This window comes from Camelus bactrianus, chromosome 7 (assembly GCF_048773025.1).
Source record: "Camelus bactrianus isolate YW-2024 breed Bactrian camel chromosome 7, ASM4877302v1, whole genome shotgun sequence".
NCBI lineage: Eukaryota > Metazoa > Chordata > Mammalia > Artiodactyla > Camelidae > Camelus > Camelus bactrianus.
The window spans coordinates 32,827,115-32,853,972 of record NC_133545.1 but is presented as its reverse complement, the minus strand read 5'-3'; the positions used below and the strand labels follow the sequence as shown (position 1 = coordinate 32,853,972).

General features: G+C 37.2%; 2 protein-coding genes and 1 long non-coding RNA gene across 8 annotated transcripts in view; 2 read left to right on the top strand and 1 right to left on the bottom strand.

The window, feature by feature from the left end:
- The first annotated feature begins 1,673 nt into the window (after positions 1-1,673).
- Positions 1,674-2,020, top strand: LOC141578144 (uncharacterized). Its single transcript, XM_074367201.1, has one exon. It carries the CDS (start codon positions 1,862-1,864, stop codon positions 2,018-2,020), a length of 159 nt encoding a protein of 52 aa, XP_074223302.1. The 5' UTR covers positions 1,674-1,861.
- IFRD1 (interferon related developmental regulator 1) lies at positions 2,017-24,362 on the top strand. Of its 6 annotated transcripts, XR_006722172.2 has the most exons (13): positions 2,017-2,154; positions 7,201-7,305; positions 7,449-7,533; positions 8,233-8,357; positions 10,010-10,167; positions 12,614-12,664; positions 12,747-12,925; positions 13,013-13,121; positions 18,737-18,871; positions 21,563-21,691; positions 22,144-22,239; positions 22,870-22,993; positions 24,046-24,362. XR_006722172.2 is itself a non-coding variant. In XM_010947645.3 (12 exons), the coding sequence occupies exons 1-12, from the start codon at positions 2,064-2,066 to the stop codon at positions 24,133-24,135; spliced, it is 1,353 nt and encodes a 450-aa protein (XP_010945947.2). In that variant the 5' UTR covers positions 2,017-2,063; the 3' UTR covers positions 24,136-24,362. The 6 variants fall into 6 exon arrangements, 4 of the variants coding, with proteins under 4 accessions (XP_010945947.2, XP_045367114.2, XP_045367110.2 ...); XR_006722173.2 differs by lacking the exon at positions 21,563-21,691; XM_010947645.3 differs by lacking the exon at positions 22,870-22,993.
- The window catches only part of LOC105063165 (uncharacterized), a 7,328-nt gene continuing 2,496 nt past the window's right edge, over positions 22,027-26,858 (bottom strand). Inside the window, exons 2-3 of the long non-coding RNA XR_834754.3 lie at positions 26,632-26,850; positions 22,027-22,369 (exon numbers count right to left, since the gene is read on the bottom strand). This is a non-coding gene — a long non-coding RNA (uncharacterized LOC105063165). The remainder of the gene's footprint in view (positions 22,370-26,631; positions 26,851-26,858) is intronic.

Below are 26,858 nucleotides of genomic sequence, written 5' to 3'. Positions count from 1 at the left end.
GTGGGAGCTGTGTCCACCAACCTGCATCCTTCTCTGGTTTACTTGCTGCTTCAGGATTAAACAAAGAAAAGGTAAACCTGCGATAGTGTCCTTTGAATAGGCTGTGTGGCCTGTGGGGGAAGTGCCATCTGTGGAGCATTACAAAGAGTTTTAAGAGTTGTGAGGAAAAATAATTCCAGTTGGAGGCTTCACGAAGGAAGCTGAATTTGAGCTAGATCTTGAAAGATGGATAAAATTTTCTAAGGAGTATATGCATGACTGGGACATTATACTGTTCACCAGAAATTGACACACTGTAACTGACTATATTTCAGTTAAAAAAATTTTCCAAGGCAAACGTGGGAGGAAGGACATTATAAGAATGCTGGACAATGTGAATGCTAATATGGAGGCAGGAGAGCAGAGCTGTGTACTGAAGAGCAGGGCAGTGAGGCTGAAAAGGGCATGTACCTGGAGCAGTGAAAGATGGGGCTGGAAAGGGAGTCTGGGCCAGGGGAAGAGGATTGGCATTTAATATGCTGGTAAGCAACTATTAAGCCATGTGAATTAGTAAAATAGGGGACATACAAATAAATCTGGCAACATTATCAGGAATGTAACACTGTGAAGTAACTGGGAAGAGCCCTTAAAATGGCCAGGCACCAACTGAGGTCATGTGTCATTGGAAAAGAGGACATGAATTTAAGAGTTTTATGGTAAAACTGACTGTTTCAGGGAAGCTAGGTATGAATTTGAGCTTTTGAATTTGGACATATGGGAGGACAGTAGTACTGTGAACACACAAAGGGAAGACAGGAAGGGGATACATAGGATTAGAAATGCTGGATTGAGGTGCAAGTGGAACATTCAGGTGGAAATGTCCCACAGGCAGTTGAAAGTAAGAGAAGGGGCTCAGGAGAGAGGTGGAGTAAGGGATGAGGCACCTGAGTCACCTACACTGAGGTGAGTCAGTGAGTTTGGTCTGTTATAAGCATAATATATGTACTTAATAACAGGCCCTAAATATGTGACAAATGTAACAAGACAAAAGATCTTAGGAGTACCTTGGAAAATTAAAAACACTGCGATTACTGGTATTTATAGCTCATGTTTGTTTTACCAGCTGTTAAGTTCCCCAAACCCAATCCTTATCCCAGACTGACCTCCTAACTCCACAGGCAGAATTGTCTACGTACACATTTCTTGTATAGAAACCTGAATCGCCAGATCGTTCTAGTCTAGAACAGGAGATAACATACGAACTACGTGACTAAGTAGATCAAAGCACACCTTTTGGAAGGTGGGGTACACAATTAGCCCAGAACCACAATTCAATTATAGGTAACTGATGATCGCTAAGCTAATTGAACAACTAAAACCATGCAAATGTTCCCAAGGAGGGGCATGGCTGTGCCTGGGCTGAGGCAGCAGGCAACTAGGGGAAAGGTTAAGGAGATGAACGCGAGTCTCTGGAGACGACGGATGAGCAACGCTCCCAGTTGGAAGCGGGCTGTCGTCATGGGGCATACCCGCAGCATTGCTCACTACCTCCGTCAATTCCAAGACCGGGGAGGGGTCACGAGAAGGGAAGCAAGGCCCGGTGGGAGGAGCTGGGAGCCGGCTCTCCAGGCCGACTACATTTCCCAGGATCCGGCGCGGGGCGGAGACTGGCTCCCTGAGCGCCGCTGGAAGACGGACAGCATTGGATCGGTAGTTAGCATCCAGCGGCCGCCCGCGATGGGACCCCGGTGGGGAAATCTACAGGCATTGGCTAGCGAGAGTTCGAGTCCCGCCCACATATGGTGACGACAGGCGGCGGTCTTGCTACTTAAGGCGTCGTGGCCTCACCCGCCCCGCCTTAGCTCCCGCGCTAGAGAGAAACATGTATCGTTTCCGATCACAGCTCTTCACGGGGATTTCTGCTGCCGCCACCGTCCACTCTTACCCACGCCGCTTCTCGCCTCTGTTGTTAGCCGAAGACTCGCCTCTTAGCCGCCCGCCGCACAGACGTACGAGTAAAAAGTGCAGCTCCATCGGCTGATCCTCGCTAAGCTCCGAGTTTAGACGGCACCGGGCGTCCCACGATGCCGAAGAATAAGAAACGGAACACTCCCCACCGCGGTGGCAGTGGTGGCGGCGGCTCAGGGGCAGCAGCAGCGACGGCGGCGACAGCAGGTATGAGCGTATCCCCGCCGCCTGCATCCCAGTTGCCGGCCGGGCTACCGAGTCTCTTAGACTTGGGCACCGTGGGAGTTGTAGTTCTTTTCCTCTAGCCGTTTGCATCTGCGGGGCGCCTAGTCTGGCCTGCGAACTACACTTCCCAGCGTGCCCTGGGGACCGTACCTCGCGCGATTTGGATCTGGCATGGGAACCGAACTCTTGGGCACCGGCCGTGGGGGCAGGGAAGGGGCGAATGGGTCCTTGGACCTGAGAGTGGGTCGGGGTCGGGGGTGAGGGTGAGCTGGGCAGGAGAGGAACTATTCTCAGAGGCTGGCGCTTGCACTCCAGAGCTCTCCCTGACGGAGGGTGGGACTCAGCTCGGAGTTGCGTCCATGCTGTCACCGGTCGCCTGTGACCACCCGGCTCCAACATGGAGTTGTCCGGAATGCCAAACGTCCGGCGGGTTTGGACCGGCTCTTGCGTCACGCGTCCTGGGCCTTGCGCCGTGCCGGGGTGACGCACAGGCGTCCATGTGGCATCCCATTTCTCTACCTTTTTGCTTATCCCGCGTGTCCACCTGGCTGGCGGAGGCGTCGCAGGCTGGGGGCCACTGTCCCAGTCTAGGCTCTGCTCCTACCCCTAACTGGCACCCGCACAAATCCCGAGCCCCCACCTCTCCTGCGACCTCCCCGCCCCGGGGCAGAAACCGCGTTCTTTGTGCTGTGTTCTCTGCTGAGAGACTGGGATAGGCGAGAGTGGTGAGGAGCTCAGATTGTAATTGGGCAAAAGTTTAGGCTTTTTGTCGCCTCTTTGCAAAGTTGAAGCTTTTCCTGGATGGGTAGGTGCCTAACTGAATTAATGATTCTCAACTCCTAACTATACGATTAAGGAAAAAGGACTTAAAGCGGAAAGTCCTACGAGACACCGTACTAAAATCTAGTATTAAAGTATACTGGGCAAAAATCACCTTTTTTAGTAATTGCTTTGTTGAGATTTTGAAATTAAATATTGGCATATCCTCAAGTGTTATCACATGGGAACGCCATATGTACTTGTCAACACAATTGCCACTCTGACCTTCAGAATGATATTCCTTTGTTCTTTGGAAAATAAATAGGCCAGTTTTCTTGTTAAAGACGGTTGGAAACTGTCATTTAAAAAGCTCTCCTATAGAATTTATAGCAGCGCGAAAACTTGTGATCATGTATTAAACGTTTAATAATTGACAATAGGAATGAATGATTATAAATGCAGTTTTCCCCTTTTCTTTATATGGCTCTTTATTTTGATTGAATGCTCTCGGTGTTAATGAAATTCATTCTTTTTTTAAAAAATTGATTCTTGATCGTGATATAAAATACAGTTTGTTGTGCATCTCGTTGGTCTGTGTGAATTGAAAATACTTCTTTACCTGTGAGCTTCCGCTTTTCCTCATCCAAAGTAAACATTTAAATTCTGTCTAGAAGGTCCATATTAATTTTATTCTTCTTTAAGTTTACCTTTTTTTGATGGAACAAATGATGGAGAAGGAGCAAGCTAAGGTCATTTTGAAAATGGTAATGATGTTACTAATGGCCTCCTTGAATCACAAACAAACCTTTATTTCCTTCTGAAGCTTCCTGTCCAGCCTCCTTCCTTCCTGGTACTAATAATATCTGGAGACGATGGGGGATTGCCTTTCAGAGTTTACCTGGAGGCTCATTTGTGACCTTTCATCAGCAGGAAGAGAATTCTTTAATTCGTTTATAAAACTATACATGCTTTGAATACCTTTGGAAGTTTACACTAGAACCTGTTAAGTGTGCTTATCTCTGGTCTTTGGGATTTGCGGATGAGATTTACCTTTTCAAAAGCTTAATTTGGTTTCTTGTGAATATTACTTGTTCAGTAAATAAATGAATAAATAACTGTTGAGTAGAAGAGATGGCAAACTGTCACAGACTTGTACTTACAAGCCACTCACCTTTCTGGTATTTTTAAAGGACATCTAGAAGAAATGGATTCAAATGAGATCTTCACAACTAAAAGATAACCAATTCTTTCACTTTTTTTCCATTTAAATTCTCTACTTTTTAAGTTAGTGGAAGACTCTAGGAAGCTAATAAAATTGACCTGTTATTCAAGAATGTATATTTGTCATAGCACTTAATTTGAAGAGAGCATTTTTAGGCAAGAATAAAGCCCTGTTGGTAAGTACGCCATCTATGAAATAAGAACTTTATGTGTCTAGAGTTCCACCTCATTAATGGTACTTAGGATCACAAGGTGGCTGAATGTGACCTAGATATCAAGGCACTCATACATGATTTTTTCCTGATTTCTTTTTTTTTAATCACTTTCCCTTGAGTCTTGGGAAATCATTGAACCTTAGAGAAGGGAGTTGAGTATGACCTTCATAGAAAACTCTTGACAGGTTAGAAATAGGCTGAATATGAAAAATAAAAAATGTAAATTGATTAGTGAATAAATGTTAGTAAAAGTTAAGCGGATGACTCAACTATTGCCATGACTTCAAATCATGAAAACAGATCCAGAAATAGAGTGTGATGTCATAGATCTTTGTTTATTTGTTTATTCTTGTCCTAAGCACTATGATTATGAAGTTAGGGGATCTTGGCTTCTTTGTTTATTCCTATGTTTTACTACTTTGATTGGCATACTTTATTCTTTTGGATAGCAAGTAAATATGAAGGGCATTTGTTTCCTGTGTTGATTTAAAATTCTGCTAAATGTCTTCTCTGTTTTGCTTTTTTTTAAAAAAGGAAGCCCCCATTATAAAAAGAAACAGCAACAGGCTTAATTAAACTTAGATTTTTGAAAAATTTATCTTAAGATACAGTAAATGTCACAGATTTCTTGAACATAAAGGCCTCATAGTGATACCTTGTGTAGTCTGATTTTACAGGTAAGGAAACAGGCTCAGAGGTAAATGAGGTGACTCAGGGTCACTTTTGGGGCAGAATTTGGGACTTATTTTAATTTAGTGTGCCTAATTACACCCCCCCCAAATAACTTTGCTCAGTGTAATTGATGATTATGTAATACTTTATTAGTGTGAAATTCCTACAAGACAAAAGACAAAAGTGACTAGGAATGACTATGAATATGGGTTTATTCCTTAGGTTAATGAAGTTGAAAGATTCTAGTTTTAAAAAAGGAGATTTTAATTTTTAATAACAACACTGATATTTTAAAACTATTGAATGTGTTAGAACCTTTCTTTTAAAGGTAATTTCTCTAACAAATTCTTATGCTCTATCAAATACCAAAACTTTTTTTTTTTAGTTCTTAAGATTTGGAGCTTTTTATTGACTGAAAATACTCATACAAACTTTAAAAGGGCACTGTCAGTCTTCCCAAGGGAGTGACAGGAATGTCAAACCTCATGACTAGGAACAAATGTCCATGTGCACACCCATTGTAGCAGGAAAGTCATCCAAATTAGTCACTGGTCACTACAGTCAGGTGGTTTTTTAAAATCACTTGAAAGTGGCATATGAAAAAAGTTAAATCGTAAACATTGTTGAGTTAAATAATTCAAAATATTCAAAGCAGAAAGAGTCCTGATTTTAAAGGTACTACGCCTAGTCTTCATCAGCTTGACCATAGTTTTTAGTTGCAAAAATGAGGCAATTCTGTAAAGACACTCAGTTTCGACTCTACCCACATAACCCTGTGAAGTCTGTAGTAGGGTGCTAGCCAAGAGCAGGGAGGGTGCTTGAGGACCATTTCATTGTCCTTCTTCAGTGATTTACATGCTTGTTCACATGACTTTTCAGCTCTCCTGTCTTCCATGACTCAGGACAAAAAATCTGTAGTTCATTGCACTGGATATCACCCAAATAGCCCATCAGAGCTCTTTATAATGTCTTATACATCTCTTTCAGCACTGTAGTTCTTTAGTGATCAATTGCTTCATCTAATTCCTGTCATTATTTTCTATACCATCCTGTATCCACTTGTCAACATCCCCACCCCAAACTTCTATTTTAAGCCTTTTTTCTCCTCTTAATTCGAGTTGTCTTTGAAACTACCATCCCTTAACTCCTTAAATTCCCCTTCACATAAGACATCTGTAACCTAAAAACTAACCTATTCATCAGCTAATGTTTACTAACCCCAGTCGTTGTCATTGGGAAGTATGTTTGTTGTATTCTTCTGATGATCTGTGGTATCATACTGGATCTATTTTCATTGTCTTCATGATTTGAAGTCATGGTTTACAAAGTAGTTTTTTTGTTTTCTTTATTTTAATTGAAATATAGTCAGTTTACAGTGTGTCAATTTCTGGTGTATAGCATAATATTTCAATCATACATATACATACATATATTCATCTTTATATTCTTTTTCATTATAGGTTACTACATGATATTGAATATAGTTCCCTGTGCTATACAAAAGAAACTTGTATAATTAACCTAATTAATTGTATAACCTAATTAAACTTACAAGCTTTTGCATAGCAAAGGAAACCATAAGCTAAACAAAATGAGGAGTTGGATTCATCCCAGGGACACAAGGATGGTTCAACATGCGCAAATCAATCAATGTGAACACCACAACAACAAAAGAAAGGACAAAAGTCACCTGATCATTTCAATAGATGCAGAAAAAGCATTTGATAAAATTCAACATCCATTTATGATAAAAACTTAGCAAAGTGGGTATAGAGGGAACATATCTCAACATAATAAAAGCTATTTGTGACAAACCTACAACCAGCATAGTACTCAACGGTGAAAAGCTGAAAGCCTTCCCACTAGAAAGTAGTTTTTTTCATCTGTAATACCAGTTTTTGTGTCACCACAGTGCTGCATGTTAGATGATTGATGTATTTCTGAAGTTGATGTATATTGTAAATAGTTGGTGCTCTAATATTAGGTGAATTGACCTCTGTCAGGAATATCTGAGTTTGTTCTTTTGTGAAAAAATCATCTCTTAAGTAAGTTTGGTTTTTATTACTGGATTTCTCTTAAGTACAGTTTAAAATTCCCAAGTTAAGTATTTGCATATTTTGTAACAAAATCATTTACCTCCTCCTTCTGTTTTACCTACTAGGTGGCCAGCATCGAAATGTTCAACCTTTTAGTGATGAGGACGCATCGATTGAAACAATGAGCCATTGCAGTGGTTACAGCGATCCTTCCAGTTTTGCTGAAGATGGTATGAGTTTTCAGTTTAGATTTGCAATATTAGGTAAAAGGATCTTACAGAGGGAGGAGTTCTTGTAGCTAAGTATACTATTACTATTCTCTATCTGCTTTTTTTCTATTTAAATTACAGTGGTTGGTTTTTATTATTCTTAGGACCAGAAGTCCTTGATGAGGAAGGAACTCAAGAAGACTTAGAGTATAAGTTGAAGGGACTCATTGACCTGACCCTGGATAAGAGGTAGGCAATCCTGGAAACTCTTCCTTCTGTGTGATTCTGTCAGTTACCTTATATTTGAAACATGTGCAGTTCTTTCATTTAACATTGTGTTTCTAAACCTTAATTTGTTTACTTTGGATGTTTTAATGTTTCTTGTTCCTTTGGACTTTTAATGTAGATAGGAACATGCCACTAGAATTTAGATTAATTGACTCAGATTAGTCATTATTCTTGCTGAATAGCACATAACTATATTTGATCATTGAAATCGATTTGTTGAATTAAAAGTTAATCTTCAACTAGAAAGGACAACTAAACTTTCAAAGCTAAATTGTTTTCTTACTAACAGTAGCACTAGAACCAACTTAAAATAATTGAAATGCAAACAAGAACTCTAGACTTTTGTAATGTGAAAAGATAAATGTTTACTTAAATATGTAGTGTAGGCGATGTCTTATACATTGAAACTATAAAATACTATGTAGTCATTTCGAGTTGTGGTTATTAAACTAATAAAAATTCTATGATATGAAGCAGCTTAGAATCTTTTGTGTAATGAGTTGTAGATGAAAATTATTGAAAAACAGCACTAGGTGACAATTAGGTTAAAAATCTATAAATAGAAAAAATTGAGAGAGAGAAAAGCTGAGTTTTTAAAAGTCATTGACTGATGGTGCACACCACATGGGTCTTCTTTCTCTTACATTTTGTTTTAAATAGTGCGAAGACAAGGCAGGCAGCTCTTGAAGGTATTAAAAATGCACTGGCTTCAAAAATGCTTTATGAATTTATTCTGGAAAGAAGAATGACTTTAACTGATAGCATTGAACGCTGCCTGAAAAAAGGTAATGTCCTTATTTTTGAGTCACAGGCACAGTACCAAAAAGGAATCTGCTGCCTTGTTTGCAATCACATTTGTTAATAGCAGTAGAAAATTGGCTCACTCTTGTAACTTTATAATTGTCAGTGAATATAGCAGGCTTATTAAAACTCCATATCAGACTTGTTAGAAGCTTTGTTTTTGTATGTGTAATAAACAGTTTGAAACCAGGAAGGACTGGGTTGGATTGTCATCTTTTACTGTATCAGAAGTGGCGACTGCCGTTCTCTTGTATGTAAGAAAGGCCTGAAAGCTTGTGCCAGATGTCAACAAAAAGTATTGTTAAAAAAGCCATCCTACTTCATTTTTCTAAAATTGAAAAAGTATCATAATTATCTAGCTCATTTTAAGACTTCAGTCATACTTGTCCATGACATGATTTTGCAATATCTATTGGAATATTTGAATTTTAGAACTTTGTAATAGAGATTCTGGAATTCATATTGTTATAACCATAGGACTTTTAAGAATCAAGAGAGACCTTAAAGATTAGGTCTAGTATTATCAGACTTTGCAGTTTTAGAAACCACCAAAATTAAAAAGATGTGGCATTGCCAGCTTAATTACTTTGTCAAATAAGAACATTATGAAAATAACTAGCTTCTACTATCATTATCCCTTTGTCAGCAAAATATTTCTAGCACTAAACCTGTGGGAAGCTCGTATGTTCCTTTAAATTGAATGAGCTTAGCTTTCTGTCCTTATTCGCATTTTGCCTCAGGTGAAAGCTCTGTCAGGAATAGGTGTTTGGAAACCTCTGTTCTAACTTACCTCTCATTGTACAAAGAGAAGGGCCTAGGAAACATGAGACTGATCTAAAGTTATATAACTTGTTACTGGTTTAGTTGATAGCAGAGCCACCTTTTTTGAGATAATACAATGACTTTGTTAAAGGTGTTTACATTGAAACGGTCTCTGATAAGGTAGTTGGACTTAAGTGACCTTTAACAATTTCATTCCAACCTGCATGCTTTATAAATTTTTAATTTATCAGGTAACAACTTAGGTTCAAAATTTGCTCAAACTCATGGGTATGTACAGTTCTTGGAAGAGTTAATTTACATTTACTTTTATATTAATGTATTTTCTATGGTTTTAAAGAAGCCCTTGTTTTTAATCCCTTATTTATTTAAAAAAAAAAATATTGGTGGAGGAAAACCCTGAAAGTTGAATTTACCTCATGGACTGTGTACATCTGAAATGCTTGGGAGATGAATTCAAGGGCTACTTACTTTAGCACTATTTTATAAGTACATGAAGGATTTGAAAGATCAGGTCAGCTTGAAATGTATTATTTTGCTGAATTGTTACAGGACTCCCTTAAGATAGGTGTTAATCTTCATTTTACAGATGAGGAAATCTATTTTGAAATAAGAATAATTGGTTGAAGATAATTTGGCTAATAAGTGATGGATCTAGGATTTGCCTGAGGTTTGTTTCCAGAGTTTGAGCTCTTTAATCTCACTAAGGTTTATAGCTCATGTCAAAGCCTAGAGCATCTTATGGGTTTCATAAATGGTAGATGCTATTTTGAAATTGAACAAATTTGGGAAATTGCTGCCTTAATAAGTCTACTGAAAATAATTTGTCATAGTTGCGCTGTGGCTTCTTTTATAGGTAAAAGTGATGAGCAGCGTGCGGCTGCAGCTTTAGCGTCTGTTCTGTGTATTCAGTTGGGCCCTGGAATTGAAAGTGAAGAGGTTTTAAAAACTCTCGGACCAATCCTGAAGAAAATAATTTGTGATGGAACAGCTAGTATCCAGGCTAGGCAAACTGTAAGTATAGGATTTTTAAATTTACAGATCTGTCTGGGCACGTCACCCAGAGATTGTGATGAATAATCTAGGAAAGTGAGTTTTTTATTAACATTTTATTCTCATTTTTCTTTAATTTTAGTGAGCAGACTCAATATGACAATTGTTTTCTTAAATTTTCTGAAACTTGAGAGCATCCTAGGAAGAGCAAATTTCTGCATCTTTGAAATTGAAGATCATATGCTGATATGAAATACAGTGCTATGTTGAGTTATTTAAGATGATCCAATTTTTATTGGAACTTAAAGAAGTGGTCTCAACAGTATTTTTTATATGGTTATTTTTCATTCTAAGAAATGTAATGAGGTTTTTTTTAAAAAAAATTTTTTTTTGCTGAGGTGACCTAAAAGTTCTTATGAAAAAGCTTAACGCTGTGTTTCCATCAGTAGATTTGGTAGATGTAGGAAACTCTGAAACTCTGACTTGTGAAATATTCATCTGGTTTTGGGGTTTGGAAGAGCTTCATTCTCTAATTGATATTTACTACTTACAACATTTGACTTAACATTGTGGGTTTTGGAGGGAGGTTGGTTGTTTTTGGTGTGCTAATAAGCAATTTAAGTGATCCCATGAACATTTTCTGTGAGGTGGTCTTAGAGGATTTGAATCTTAAAGGATTTTAAGACTGGAATCTTAATGGATCTTGAGAGTCTTAACAGATCTCAGGAATTTAATCTTAGGGGACTTGAATTTTAAGCTATGTTCCTAACAAGAGAACAAGTTAAAGTTGTGAACTTTTTAATACTAATAATTCAAATTATCTACCTCTTTAGTATTACAATATTAAGGTAAATAACATTAATCTTTGTATCAGATAAGCCCTGAAGTCTTACTGGCTTAATAAAAGTCTATTTCTTGTTCATATCACTATGCGGTCAGGTCAGCAGGGTCCCTTGGCATCCCTCCAGCTCTGCCTTACCTCTAGGTCCTTTTCAAATGGCAGGTCTGGTAAGCCACATGGGGAGAGCTAGAAACAGAGGCACATCACTTCTGCTTCTGAGAGTTCCTTGGTTTACCACCTGTGTGGATGCTGGGAATAGTCTAGCTGTTTTTCCTGGAGGCAAAGGAATGGGAGTTTGGTGACTTCATAGGAATTTCTGTCCTCCAGTAGTTAGTAATCCTAAAATATTTAATTAATCTTTTGCTCTTTACCTTCCTGTCTTTCCTAGTGTCATGCAACTTTTAAATCGTGCAGGACTATAGGAGTGTTTGAAATGTTTAACAGAAAACACTATTGATTAGATACTTGGAGCAATTGCTTAATTTTGGTTGCATGTGAGTTTGTTGTGGTCCTCTCAAGGCACTTTCTTCATACTTCTTTTGCTGTGAATTAAAAAAAAACTTTTACCATGCTCCTGCATATTAGCAACTGGAATCTATTAAATGTAGAGGGTCATAATTTTTAATCTGCCGTTTCTCTTAGAGTAATCAAAGGGAGTGATGTGGCCTTGCTTCTGCTGCATACTTAGGAGAAGGGATTACAGATTGAAATTTTCCTTTACTAAGAATAATGCTTAGGCTACTTTTGAATTTTAACATTGTCCAGTTTTTACCAGGATGAAATAATGAAAATAAATTAGTGACACCAAGCGGATTAATATTACAGGTGTCCTCATAGTTCTGGAACAGAACTAGCTTCAACGTGGGCATGTGAATGGTGACTTTAAAGTCTTAGGCTTTAGTGGTACTGGCAACAACATGCTTAGTGATGACCTTTAGGGAAAAGGGAAATGAAGAATAATAAAGCCTTAACAAATTTCCAATTCTGTCCTTGTGTGATAAATTTGTTAGAGCAGTGTTTTGAGCATTGATGGCTCCGATCTATGTTGTAAGCAGATTGTATGGACCTATTCTGAGTCTTGTTAGGTGAGCTTTACCTTGGTGATGGTGGAGTGTACTCACTTGCTTTGCCCCCCCCCCTTTTTTAACCCCCTAAGAAAGCAATTATAGGATTCCCAATCTCTTTTCAACATATTCCAAAACAAGTAAAAATCTGAGTTAAAGAGCTCCTTCTTTCAGTGGGAAGTTTGAGGATAGTTATTTGAATTTTTTAAGCTTTGTGTTGTAAAGGTTTTTAATAGAGAGAGTAGGTTTCTTTATCTCAGATGTCCAAACATCATCTTTGTCTTTGACTTGGCGGTGAAGTTTGAAATGCTTCTTTAGATTAATGAAGGAAGATCTGAGGGAAATGGGGTAACTTTCCTAAAGTTTAGTAGCAGATCTTGGACTAAAACCTGCTTCCCTTAACTCTTGATCCTACATTCATTCTCTCTTTTTATACTATGCTTGAGACCTAACATAGTGACGTAGTTGAGAAATTTTTCACATTGAATTATAAAGGCAGGAAGATGTAGATTAATAAGAAAATGACAAACATTAATGTCTGTTTTCTTTTTGCCTTTTTCAGTGTGCAACTTGCTTTGGTGTTTGCTGTTTTATTGCCACAGATGATATTACTGTAAGTAGACAGCTTTTGACTCCAGTTATTTGCACATTTCTCATTTAAGATGGTAATCTTTTTTCATATTCGTGTGCACTAGGAGCTGTATTCAACTCTGCAGTGTTTGGAAAACATCTTCACGAAGTCGTATCTCAAGGAGAAAGACGCTAATGTAATTTGCAGCACTCCTAACACAGTGCTTCATATCAGCTCTCTCCTCGCTTGGACATTGTTACTGTCCATATGCCCAATCAATGAAGTGAAGAAAAAGCTTGAGATGTATATATTTTAATTTCATACTTTATAAAAACAACATTTAATGACATAATTGGTTGTGTTCATATAGTAATGACTGATTTTTTTTAGGCATTTCCATAAACTTCCAAGCCTCCTCTCTTCTGATGATGTAAACATGAGAATAGCTGCTGGTGAATCTTTGGCGCTTCTGTTTGAACTGGCCAGAGGAATAGAGAGTGTAAGTCCTGATGGGTAATGGAAAAACCTTGTGCCACAAGAATCATCACTCTGTCATTACCTTCACAGCTATAAATTGGGTGATGACTTTGGAGCATGGCCCGCTTGAGAACCTGCTTTTTGGCAGTGATAATATAATAATTTTAAGAGCATAAACCAGTAGAGGTTGGTAGAGCAATATTTGAGTGTAGTTCATTACACTTAATTGTTGCTGTCTGTAGACCTGAAGTTTAGGTACACTCATTACTCATGGAGAGAGCTTTTATTATTTTTTTCAATTGAAGTATAGTTAGTTTACAATGTTGTGTCAAGAGAGAATTTTCTAGTATAATCTTTGTGGATCTGCTTGGATTTGTCAGACAGGACACAATAAGAAAATTCTGTCTTGGATGCTTTATAATAAATGTCAGACAGATGGTTGAAATAGTAAGTCAGCATAGGTTTGGGATCAGAGGAGTTTAGTTACTATTGTTTAACTTTTCTAAGCCAAAGATGGAAGTAAACATGGCCCTTTAGCCTGGGATGTGTGCTTTGCAGTTCTCCACCATTGTCCACTCAGGATTGTTTTTTACCACAGTTCGGCTTTCAGAGGTATTTGAGTTTGTGATGGGTGGTCCACTGTCTGGGTAGTATGCCAGGTTTAGCGCTGAAAGGTCCTGTGTTCTAGGAAACCCTTCATCTTAGGCTGTAAGGGACGATTGGTCACCTTGGGTTGTGACCTCTGTTGTGAACCTTGGGTTACTTACTAGCTGCTGTTTAATTTAAAGAGAAAGACTGTATTTCCAGAAGACTTTTTCAGCAATTCAAGAAGTTATTTAACAGTGGCTAATTCTAAGTAAGGTGAATACGTGTTCTGGGTTGCCTGGTTATTTACATTCCATTCTAAGCCTTGTTTAAAGAAACGTTTAGGGTCTTAAAATTTTTTTCTGGAAGGTATCTTTCCCTAGTGCTGCCTCCCCTCCCCCACCTTGAAAGATAGCAGGTACAAATTAAAAGTAAGTTATTAATGCTGTCAGTAGATAATGAATCTCCTTATGTGAGAAATTGGACTCAAGTTATCAGTCAATTTGATTTTACTGAGCTAGTTAATGGCTCCTTAACCTCAAGGCACAGAAGCTAGATATCCCAGTTTTTGATCTTGTATTCCTCTACTAAAATAGTAATTTCTTTTCTTTTTCCTTTGAAATGCAGTTTAAATTATACATGCTGAATTTATTTAAGTTTGCATAAATGTAAATATTTTACCACCTACATTTCTTATGTTCTCTGGCTTAATCAGTCATATGTGATATTCAGGAGAACGCATCCAAACGTGTTTAATTTGACCTAAGTCCTTGTCAAAGACAAAGTGAACTGGGTTATAAAACAGAACCTAGTGTTTTGTTTGCCATTTTTGTTAAGTCAGTAAGCTTTTTAAAAGGAGTGAATATATGGTGGTGGTTGGGGATGGTTATAGAGTGTTGAGAAATTTAATTAAACCAGGTGTTGATGAATATATAGGTTGATGTAAATTAATTCCTTGCCCATGTGAAGCATTGAATTATTCAGAGCCTCTTGCTAACATAATATTTTGTGATACTATTAACCTGGAAATCTAGCAGTGTAATGACATAAGCCTGGGAGACTTAGGAAAAAACTTCCAAAGAGCTGGCTGCTAGGTTGGGTGCTAAAGAACGAGCTGGTTATTAATAATAGCTATTTGTTAAAGCCGATATGAAGATTAGTCATCATTTGCTGGTGAGCGCCCCCTTAGTTTACGGTGGGTTACTGCCTGCCATGTAACCAAGCAGGGGAGTGTACTCCGTAGCCACCTGCCTACGTTTAGATTTTCTCTTCCACTTAGGAGTTGCTTGATGTCAGGCAACTTCACTACGCTTCAGTATCCTTATCTTTATTTATTTTTTAAATTTATTTTTATTTATTTCTATATTGAAGTACAGTCAGTTACAATGTGTCCATTTCTGGTGTATAGCACAGTGGTCCCTGTCATGCATATACATACAGATATTCATTTTCATACTCTTTTTCATTAAAGGTTACTACAAGATATTGAACATTGTTCCCTGTGCTATACAGCAGAAACTTCTTTTAATCTATTTTTATATATAGTTGTATCCTTATCTTTAAAATGGAGAAAATAATAGTCACTAGCTCAAAGGGTTGTTGGGAGCACATGCGCACAGTCTAAGTGGGAGCTATTCTGTACTGTTGGCTGAATTGTGTATTTCCTCCGCCTTGCTAGTAGGCTAGTAGTGGCCTTTTAGGAGCTCTCTAGGGTAACAAGCTAAGACAGACTAGTAGATGGAATTATAGGTCTATGGGCCACGTGATATGCCGATTCAGGAAAATATGCCAAAATATAGTAGAATCAGACCTTCCTCAGTTTGCCCTCTCCCACATCCCACCCAACCCGACAGGGACAGTGCTACAGGACAGAGACACAGCAGGAAAGAAGAAAAGAAAATCCAAAGACTAACAGCACGGTCCTTGGTCCTAAATCATAAATGACTTAGATTTTATATTTCTAGAGAGGGCAACTCCACGTGCCTCTCATTTATTTCTTGCCGTTGTTTGTAGGATAACTGACCCATTAAAAGTGTTTCCGTACCTTGACAGAGACAATCTGCCTCAGTTAGCAGGGAATGAAAAGAACAGACGTCTTTGTAGCTGAGCAGAGTCAGATAAAACCATTCTAGAAATAATAGTCAGCACTTTGCAGTGAACTGGGGAGGGTTCAAAATCTGTTTCAATGTTAGGCTTTCCTATGATTATTTCTTGACACCCAGGATAGCCATCCAAGACTTAGCTTATTTCATTTTGTTTACAGTCAGTGCTCCAATGACTTGTATATTGGGGGGATGATTTTTGTGACCTTAAGTATCTTACCCTGTGTTTAAACTCTTCCAGAAGTTTTCTGTGGTCTCATTTCATCCTCATTCCATTCAGCTTTTGAAGCCATTTAACTTCTTATAGCTGTTATTTTGTATGAAATAATTATCTTAGCTGACCTGTTTGTCACATTTATATTGTTAGGCTGAAACAAGCTATATCATAAGAGATCTTTAGCATAATGGATGTTTATGTACTATGTTTCATATATTTTAAAAATACATAAATATATTTTACTTAGTCCTTGCAATAAACCTATGAGACCTGGGTGGTATTAACTATCCCGTTTTATGTAAGAGGAACCTGAGGCACAAATTGCTAATGTAATTATGTCCAAGGTTATATATATCTAAATAATAGATGTTTATGATTCAAACCTAGATATTCTGACTGCAAAACCTATGTTTTGTATGACAGTAAACTTCCTCATGTAGGTGTAATTGCTACACTGATTTTTTTTTAAAGTCCAATTCCGTATAAATTCTTCTAAGTCTAGAATATTGATATAATAGTTTATGCTTGATAATTTATTGGGCGAATTTATATTTACCATCTTATTTAATCCTTAAAACTGTCGTGTGGGAGAGTGGATACTTTCATTTTACAAGTGACAAAAAAGTTTCATAATTTTTAAAACTTGGTGTAGTGACTAGTAGATTTGAGAATTCTGATCCAGGACTTTTGACCCTTTCATGTAGTAATGACTACGTAGTTTTTTTTTTCATTGTTGAGAAGAGTTAAGATATTTATTTGTACCTCTAAGAGTCCATTTTTCATTTCATTTACAGTTTTACTGCACAGTTATCCGAAAGTCCAGTAAATTGGCTTTTGGATTCTATTGAACTATTTTTGTCATATTTTCTGTTTTCTTTTTAACGTACAAGCACTTAATGGAGACATTTCCCTATAGTATTTAATATTTATTTTCATAAGTACTATACTGAACTCAGTGATTCAGACTCTCTAAACTAGATCAAGTTTTATTGATTGCTAAGATCATTTACTGTGGGGTGTCTCAACTTCAGCACTCTTACTACATTGGGCTGGGTAATTTTTGTTGGAGGTGGGGTGCTGTCTTGTACATTTTAAGATGTTTAGCAGCGTTGAGCTCTCTTTGGCAGCACATATACTAAGACGTTTAGCAGAGTCCCTGGCTTCCACCTAGTAGATGCCATGAGTACCTCCTGGCAGATAGTGACAACCAAAAATGTCTCCAGATATAGTCAGAGGTCCTCTGGGAGGTAAGATTGTTGAGAATTACTGGCAGTGGTTCTCAGTGCTTAGAACAAATTAAGATAATGCACATCATCTTGTTAATTTTAGTTATATTCTTCTATATATGTTTTTAAAACTTCCATAACTTTTTTTTTGGAGAATAACAGAGAAGAGTAAGTAGTCAGTGAAATGAATAGGAAGCTGCCAGTCCCTGAAATGTACTTGTTTCTACTAGTAAAATGATTTCCCATTTTATTATGATGGAATCACATTTATTGGAATTTAAATGTAGAGATCAACATAACGCTGGACTGTTTTAATACCTCATCAGCTTTGGTAATTGCTTTTCTAGATGAAAATCTTATTAACTGGTATTATCTCCAGCTAACTCAGACATAGGAAGTTGAATTACAGCATTTGAAGAGAACATTTGTTAGAAAGTTAAAAATGTACAATCTCTAAAATATTGACAGTAAGCAAATATGTACTTATGTACCTAAAAGAATATTTGTGTTAATTTCAAGCTTATTTTCCATGACTGTAATAAACCTTTTCATTTTTAGGCATTAAAAGAAATTACATTTATACTTTTTGAGACTGAACAATTACATATACAATGTGAAGAATGCCCACAATAAGAGCTGCTTGTTTTAACAGAACAAGTTAAATGATTATTATCACCAATGCAAAAATTGTTTAATAGGCATTAATAATCAGAACTGGAGATAGCTCACCATCTTGCTTCTATAAGTGTCTGCACTAGTTTTGGTCAGCTAAATAACTTTGAATCATCTTTTAGTTTTTAATGTGGTTGTAAAATGTAATTAGAGAGTAAAAACACCCAAAATAAAGAGACTTCTTAAAAGTATAGCCACTTAAACTATATCAAGGAAGCCCACAGTCAAGGTCTTAGCAAATAGTAATACATTTTGTGGCTTCCCTCCAAAAGTGATTAAATACCTTCCTTTCTTGAATAATTTAATCACTTGAGTTGTGTACCTGATATAAATATCTGGTTGCTTATTCTAAATATGGCCAGTCAATTAGAAATTAGGTGCTTTAGAAAGCATTACTGAAAGCTTGCCCTTTCTGGAATAAGAATTTTTAGCATTTGGGGAATATGTGCTTTGGGGGCTGGGGAACTGGAGGACAGATAGAAGCTGTAATGCTTTGTGTCTATCTGACTGTCACTGAACTTTGAAATCCCAGTATTGTCTTGAATATGGTGGGAGCACTGTAAGCACTTGTTGATGCATCTGGATATACTTGGAAGGGGAATGTTCATCATTTGGGGTGTATCATCTTGTAGGCAGCACTTCTGGATTAAATTTTTGCATGATAATATGTATTTATATGTGCGTCTGTGCCAAGATCTCTAAATAGCTCAAAGATTTGTATTGCTCTGTGCAGCTCTGCTGAATATTTTCCAAAGTGGATTGTTCTTTGTTAGCTCTAGAAGAGATTGGGGCGAAAAAACAGCAAGTGAAAGTAAATTGTTTTTTTCCTGACCAGGACTTTTTTTATGAAGACATGGAGTCTTTGACTCAGATGCTTAGGGCTTTGGCTACAGATGGAAATAAGCACCGGGCCAAAGTGGACAAGAGGAAGCAGCGGTCGGTGTTCAGAGACATCCTGAGGGCGGTGGAGGTAGGCCTTTTAATGCTGGACTAGCTATTCATTTTGAAACTAGATTGTTTCAGGCCAAACTTGACAAATGGGTAATTCTGCTGATTGAACTTCACTTTTGACCAAAATCATTTCCTCATTTTTAAGACTGAGCAGGCTTTTAACAACAAAAATGAAGACTTTTTTAACAAAGGAAAATTCAATTCTGATGTTACAAAGGTACTCTTTCTTTAGGTTGAAAACTTTAAAAAAGATTTATAGTGATAGAAATATATTTCATCTTGGTGTACTTGCCATCATCAAAGCAGTGCTGCTTAATAGCACATACATACTCAGTGTAGTGTTTTTTTATAAACAGTCAATTATTGCCTACCCCTCAGTACTTTAAAGCAAAGACCTTGTGATCTCCGTGGGAAGACTAGGTGCTGAAAACTGAAATTACAAAACCTGCCGTTTTAACAGGGTCACTGAAAAATCATTATCTGATGCTTGAATCCCTTCTATAGTTCCCTAACCTTCTTTGGTCCACTTGGCAAATAAATTGATTTAGAAATCTTCAAGGGTTAGAATGCATGGTTAAAATGAACTGTAGGATAAGGGCAGTATTACTGTGGAGCATACCAAAATCTTTAACAATTTGTGTGTGTGTGTGTGTGTGTGTGTATGTGTGTGTGTGTGTGTGTCTAGGTAAAAATATTTCTTGGATGTAAAGGATAAATTTCTCAGGTTAATGCTGTCTTATAGGGCGGTGCTTTTAAGAATATTGCCACAGAGTCATTTAATCTGATGTGTGTATGAAATTTTAGAATGGGTATTAAAAAAAATAGAGATGCTAAGGCCCCACTCAGATCCAGTTTTGTAGTGTTTCAGTGATTCTCATATGTAGCCTGCTTAAGAACTACTTTCTTCATTTTAATTTACATTAAAAAAAATAATAAAACCTAGGATATAAATTAATATAGAGGTCCTCTTGGATCTAAATTTTTGGTCAGTGTTGACTCTAATTGTCTTACGTTAATCTTTTATATTTTCTTTGGATGTTACCATCTAAGAAACAAACAAAAAAACCCCTAACTTGAGCAGACAGACATGCATACTAAGCACTGATCTTATTGGTCTTATAAATAGTATGGCAGTATCCCCAAATTAAGGAAGCCATTTTCTTAAGTATAAACTACTCCTACATTTGCACACTATAGCCTCCAAAAGGTAAAATGTTGACATGTCCTAGATTTCCTGGATTAGACCCGATTTCAGATTTTCTGCCTTAATGCATCCTCTCTGCATAATAGACTTTAAGAGTCAGTGGGACCCAGCAGATGCCGTTGACAAGCCCCTCAGCCCGGGCCAGCCACAGCCCACACCACTGATTCTGCTGAGAAAGATACGAGTGACTCCCAGTGTGCACCGGCCTTAACGGGCCACTGGTCTCCTCACCCCAACCGCTCCGCCAGGCACTGCAAAAAATGAAAGCCCTCTGCCTCGCCATCCTGTCCTCTAGTGATCTCCCTCCAGGCCTCACCCCGCCTCCCCTCTTCATCTCAGGATTTCTGTTCCTTCTCTGCCCTGAGACATGTCTTCAGTGTTTTCTGAAATATGGAAGACTGAAGTCATAGAATCTTACTGTTCTTTTTGAGCTGTTGTAACAGACCGGGCACTGTATGTGCTTCACAGACATGTCATCTTACACCTCTAGTAAATCTCTGCTTATAGGTATAGGTATCCCTGTCTTAGAGGCAAGGGAACAGGGCCACAGAGGTTCAGTTACTTGCCAGAGTCACAAGCCAGGGAGTGGACCATCCCTGGAGTTACATCTGGAGTTACATCTGGATTTCACCGTCTTTCCTACTACGTCAGACTGTGTGCTGAGAGAGAAGGGGGCTAGGCAGATGTGGGGAAGGCCATTGGAGTGGTCTTGCCCCTTTAAGTTCTGTCACTTTCTTTCTATGGTCCCTGTGGAGATCACCCATTCCCTTCTTGGTTACTCTTCTATATTCATCGTTTGTCAAAGAAAGAAAAGAGAAGCCTTTTTTTTTTTTTTTTGTCTCAAGTTGTCACCATTCTGAATGACTTCTCTGTCTGGAAAACCCTATCCTGTATTTGTTCCAGTGACCTTTATTTTCATTTCGCTTGGGCCCGCTTCCATGGTTATACTTTAGAAATTATCTTCCAGCAAACTTGTTTCATCTCTGAAATCTTAAACTCAAATGTTACCTCTCATTTTCCTAATAAGACTCCTCTTAGGCCCTGGGAGCCCTCTAGTTACTCATCCTCCTTTGTGGCTGGCCTCTTAACCCCATTTATCTTCACTTCCTTTTGTATATTTCTGCTTCCCCCAATTCCACCACTGGCTTGTGGGGGCATCTTGTCTTTCTGACTTGTCCTGCAGCCTTCTCCCCCACCTCTGCCAATCCTAGACCAGTGTAGATATCTGACTTCACCCCCTGCCTTGGTTTGTTGAGTGCTCTTGACGTTTAAAAACATTTACAACAATGTAGTTTTGTCATTAATATTTATCCATACTTAGTTGTGCCTTCAAGTCTACCACTACTAGAGAAATTCTGCACCCTTATGTGTAGGATAGTACTGCCACTTTCTAGTCTCTTCATATCTCAGGGATGGAGGTGTTGGTTTACACCATATTGTTCATTTCAGCATGTGTTATTTTAGATCATTTTAGTTCCTCAGAGTATTTGTTGTTGTGTTGGCCAGGAACGGGATTTTCCAACAGAAACTGTTAAATTTGGTCCTGAACGCATGTATATTGATTGCTGGGTCAAAAAACATACTTATGACACCTTTAAGGAGGTTCTTGGATCAGGGATGCAGTACCACTTGCAGGTGAGTAGGTGACATCCTTTCTGTATGTTTGCTTTTAAATTAGGGAGCAGTTTTGAATGTACCTCATTTAATTGGTTTTTGAAGTTAGTTTTACTATAAAGCTTTACTTTATATATTTTCAGCATGATATACAAAATAGTAAATTTAATTTTGAAAGTTAAATTGAGTAAATATGAAACTATTCTTTTTGTTTTTGTATTGTGTAAGTCTGTGAAGCATTTATATGGTTGTTGGAACCCCACTGATAATCTTTGTATGAAAGCAAATAGTTTGACATAGCTTTCTTGAATTCAGGGCATTGGAAAACAATTTGGTCTTATGAGAAACAGAAAATAAATGACTTCAGTTCATATTTATAAGCTCCATGTAACTCCTGTTAATCACATTTCACTTTAATGAAAAAAGAGCTGATATTTAATACTTAGCCTCATTACCTTTTTCTTTCATTTAAGTCAAATGAATTCCTTCGCAATGTTTTCGAACTTGGACCCCCAGTGATGGTTGATGCTGCAACGCTTAAAACGATGAAGATTTCTCGTTTTGAAAGGGTAGGTTTTGTTTTTGTTTTCAGTAGAACTAAATGCACCAGAGAAAAGTGGAGCCAAAGGTTTGATTCTGCCAAGCTGTTGTCTGTGGAGTTTTGTTTCTTGGTGATGTTGCAGATCCAGAATAGCTGTACTAAAAGTATAGAAATTTGACTGCGTTTAGAGTACGGAGGGTTATGATGAAAAATTTTTATGTATAATCCTATTAACATAGAAGTTATTTTCATTTTTTGTTTCCTTTTATTCTATGAAGTTTATATATTTAAGAATAAATATTTACACAGTGCTTCTTTCATACCAGGTAACTGTGAGCCCTCTTAGTAAGTACCAGATTCATTTTACAAATGAGGAAGCAAATGAGCTCAGAGAATTTCTAACATTAAATAGTGATTATTTTCATTGAACATTTCAAAAATTCTTAATTATATTTTTATTTTTTTTCTGAGGTAGAATTCACATAGCATAAAATAAGCTTTTTTAAAAATGTACAATTCAGTGGCATTTAGTACACTTACAGTGTTGCACAACCATCACCACTATCTAGTTTCCAAACATTTTTATCACCTTAAAAGGAAACTTATGTCCATTAAGTATTAACTCTCCATTCCTCTCCCCTCCCCTCCCTCCCCCCAGCTGCTGGCAGTCACTAATGTGCATTCTGTGTGGATTTTTCCTCCTCTGGATATTTCACATACATAGAATCATGTAACGTGACCTTTTGTGACTGACTGTTTCCACTTAGTATAATGTTGCCAAGGTTTGTCTATGTTGTAATGTGTGTCAGTACTTCGTTCCTTTTAGTGGCTGAGTAATACTCCACCGTATGCATACACCATGTTTATCTGTTCATAAGTTGGTGGATTTTTGGCTTGTTTCCACATTTTGGCCCTTATAAATAGTGCTGCTATTAAAACATATGTACAACTTTTTGTTAGAGCACCTGTTTTCGATTCTTTTAGGTACATACCTAGGAATGGAGTTGCTCAGTCTCATGTGGTAATTCTGTGTTTAAGTTTTTAAGGGTCCTCTAAACTGTTTTCTACAGCGACCGCACCATTTTACATTCCTACCAGCAGTATAAGAGTTCAGATTTTGACATCTTTAACAACACTTTTTTATTTTTTGTTTTAAATTATAGCCATCCTAGTGGGTGTGAATTGCTCAATTATATTTTTTGTAGGATCTTTATATTTAATAATCATTTTATGGCCATATAATTGATTGTTGGATATTTTAAAACTGGTTTTAATAAACATTAATATTTTTACATACATTTCACTTGTGAATTTTTTTTTGGAAGAAATCCTCGCATGGGACTACAGAGCTGAATTAGGATTTTTTGATATGTATTGCCATATTACCTTTCAAAGTTAGTCATTTGACAGCATTGCGTTTTATAATTTTAAAATTTTGAATGAAATCTTGTCATTTTTTTCTTGTTATTTTAATTAAACAACAAAGTTGAGTATTTTGTTCACATTAATTCATGATTTGTCTTTTCCTTGATTGGATTAAATGATGCACTTTTAAAAACTTTTTGCTGCAATTTTCTTGTTTTTTATGTACTTAATTATTTTTTCTTAATACAGAATAGCCATGAACTATGAATAGCCATGAATAACACATAGCTATTATGTGTTAATTTTCCCCCTCATTCTTTGTGTGTGTCTTACAAACATTTAAAATATTTATAGGGTCAAATTAGTTAATTTCCTTCCTTTGTGTTTTTTTTTATTTACCTTTTTTTTTAACTATAAGAATATATTAAGCCTTAATGGCTCACATATATTTTTCTTTTCTTCATTTCAGCATTTATATAATTCTGCAGCCTTCAAAGCTCGAACGAAAGCTCGAAGTAAATGTCGAGATAAGAGAGCAGATGTTGGAGAATTCTTCTAGATTTTTAGCATTTGAAGACCACTTTCTGCTCCCTTTTTTTTTTTTTTTTTTTGTAATTTCTAATGTATTTAAACTCTAGAGTTAGTTTTTATCATGGGTCAACAGATAGCTTTTGTAGAGGGGGTTATATTATAATTTAATGTATAGTATTGCAAATGGCAAGTTCTGATTATTGAATATTCTCTGTAAATATAATCAGTAAACATGAATAAAATGTTTGTAATGTTTGGTTATTCTCTATTTATGAAGAGGGCAAAAATACAGTATTTCACTTGATTTCATGATGAGAAAAACTATTAGCCAAGATTGAATTTCTTATGCTGTGGTTGTCGGAAATATTGATTATGATGATACAGATACATGAGGTGTTTCACTTAAGATCTTTGACAAATGAGTTTCGGATACAATTTTGAGAGCTAGTTCTCCTGAATAGCTGCTATTATTTTCAATTTTAAATGGAACCTAATCATTTTGTCACTGGGATCAACGAAGGGAATTATACCATGAGACCTTACAGCTGCACTTAAAGGCTATTCAGAGCATCTGTTGTTCGTGATGAATTGGTATACGCCAGAAGGTTGCTAACCTTGACCTCTGAGGGCAGTAACACTAATTTCATCTGCTGTGGAAGACCTTGTGCTCTTTATTTTGAAATAAAGATCTTTTCACATGAAAAGTGTTTCTTTTCTCATAGAAGAAACATTATTTATGGGTTGAAGGTACAGAGTTCAAAATGACCAAGCTGGGTAGGGAAGGAGTGGAAACAACTTACTTTGTATATTTGGAAACATGAAAATAAATGAAAAAAATGTAACTATATCATTGGCATTCCAATGACATTTTTAAGACTATTGCTTCTTGGTTGTTGCCCCTATGAGGTGAATTTTTTACTTTATGAGAAGTTGTAAACATTTTGACAATGCATTAGGATTTCGTTATTAAACTTTATATGGAAATTACATTGCACAAGCAATAGCTGCAGTCTAGAATTCATAGATTTATTTATTTACATGAGTGCAGAAAACAGTGATAAGAGTGGTGGAGAAGCATGTAGATAAGGACCAAAATCAAGAGAGGGTTTTTTTTCTAAACTAGCTTTCCTCTCCCACATCTTCAACACCTGAAGGTCTGATGTGCCCCCTTCGTCGAAAATCGCTGGCCAGCCTGTGGAGTCTCTCCTGCTGCTGGGAGTGTGAGCCCCATCCCTCAGACACAGCACAGTGGAAAACAGACTTGGAAATCTCGAACTTGGAATTGCGTGTTGTCACCTCTTTATATTCCAAGTAGGTTAGAACCATGAAGAAGAGATTGCAAGTAGAGGGCTTTTTTTTTCTCTAATTTTTCAGTTTTAGATATGAGTATTTAAAAATAGTAAATGAATTTTTATGAAAGAGATGTATATACATAGTTTAACAGTCCTTTAAGGCTTATAAGGAAGTTAGCTCCCTGCTCCATCCTTCCCAATCTCTCAGGAGGCATTTCATTTCAGCCTTTAGTTTTTCCCTAGCACCTTGGTTTCAGGTTTCGAAGTAATATGCTTATTCAGCTACTTCTTAGTTTATTATTTTTCGACATCTGATGACTTCCTATTCAATAGGTGAAGATTTCTGCCTTTTTTCTTTTCTGTTTTCCTCCCATTTTTTTTTTTTTTCTGTTGTTGTTGTTAATGCAAACAATGATGCTGATTTGTAGTGACCATATTTCTTTTCATTCCTGAACTGGATAGTTTACTGTGCTTACGTTTCCATTCTCACAGGACATCTTGTCTTGGTTTTACAGACACATCACTAATTCTTCCAAAATAGTCCCAAATACATTTGGAAGATGCTGCTTTAGTCTATTTTCCACATGGTCAAAGCACAACAGGATACCTGTTTCTGGTTTTAGTCTAGACTAATTTCTCTCTCATATGAGTATACAGCTGTTTCCTGAGACTTTATCATTCTGGGATTTGTTTTCCTTCCTTAGGGTGGATTCCACATTTCCTAGACCCCTGTCTTTGTTATTAGATTACTTTCCTGTTAAAGAAAGGAACACTTCCTTCAGTAACTTCTGGGAATGGGTGTGTGTGAGGTCAGCTATTTTGAGACATTACATGTCTGAAAAGTAGTTTGGCTTGGGATATAAAATCCTAGGTAGAAAACCAAATTCAGAATTTTGAAGGCATTGTTCTTTTGTCTTCTAATTAAAGTGTTATTTAATTTCTGATTTTTTTGTTTGTTTGTTTTGTCTTTTGAATCTCTTTGTCTCTGCTGTTCTAAAAGGGCACGATACTATGCTTTGGTAGACTAGCAATCTGGCAAGTATTAAGTGTTTGACCCCCTTGGTCACACATACATTTTTCTGGAACTCCATGAGATAAAACAAAGCTGCTGGATTGAGCATCTGGCCTTCTTTCTTTCTTACTAATTTCTTTCTCTTTCTGGGAGATTGCTGTAACATGATTTTCCAATCTGACTATTCTATTGTATTTTTGGCTAACATGAAATTACCTACCTGTATTTAGCTTCATACTTCACTGTTGCCTCCAGTCCTGAGCCTGCCTGAGTTCTGCGGGGCTGGTCACCGCTCTCGTCAGTGATGGTCCCCTGGAGGTCTGCTCAGGTGGGGACAAACCACTCTCCATATTCAATACATTTGTTGAAATTTTGCTCAGCATTGTTTCCTCCAATTTTTATTCTTGTGGTTTTGTAATTTCTTATTCTGCCTTTTTTCCTGGGATT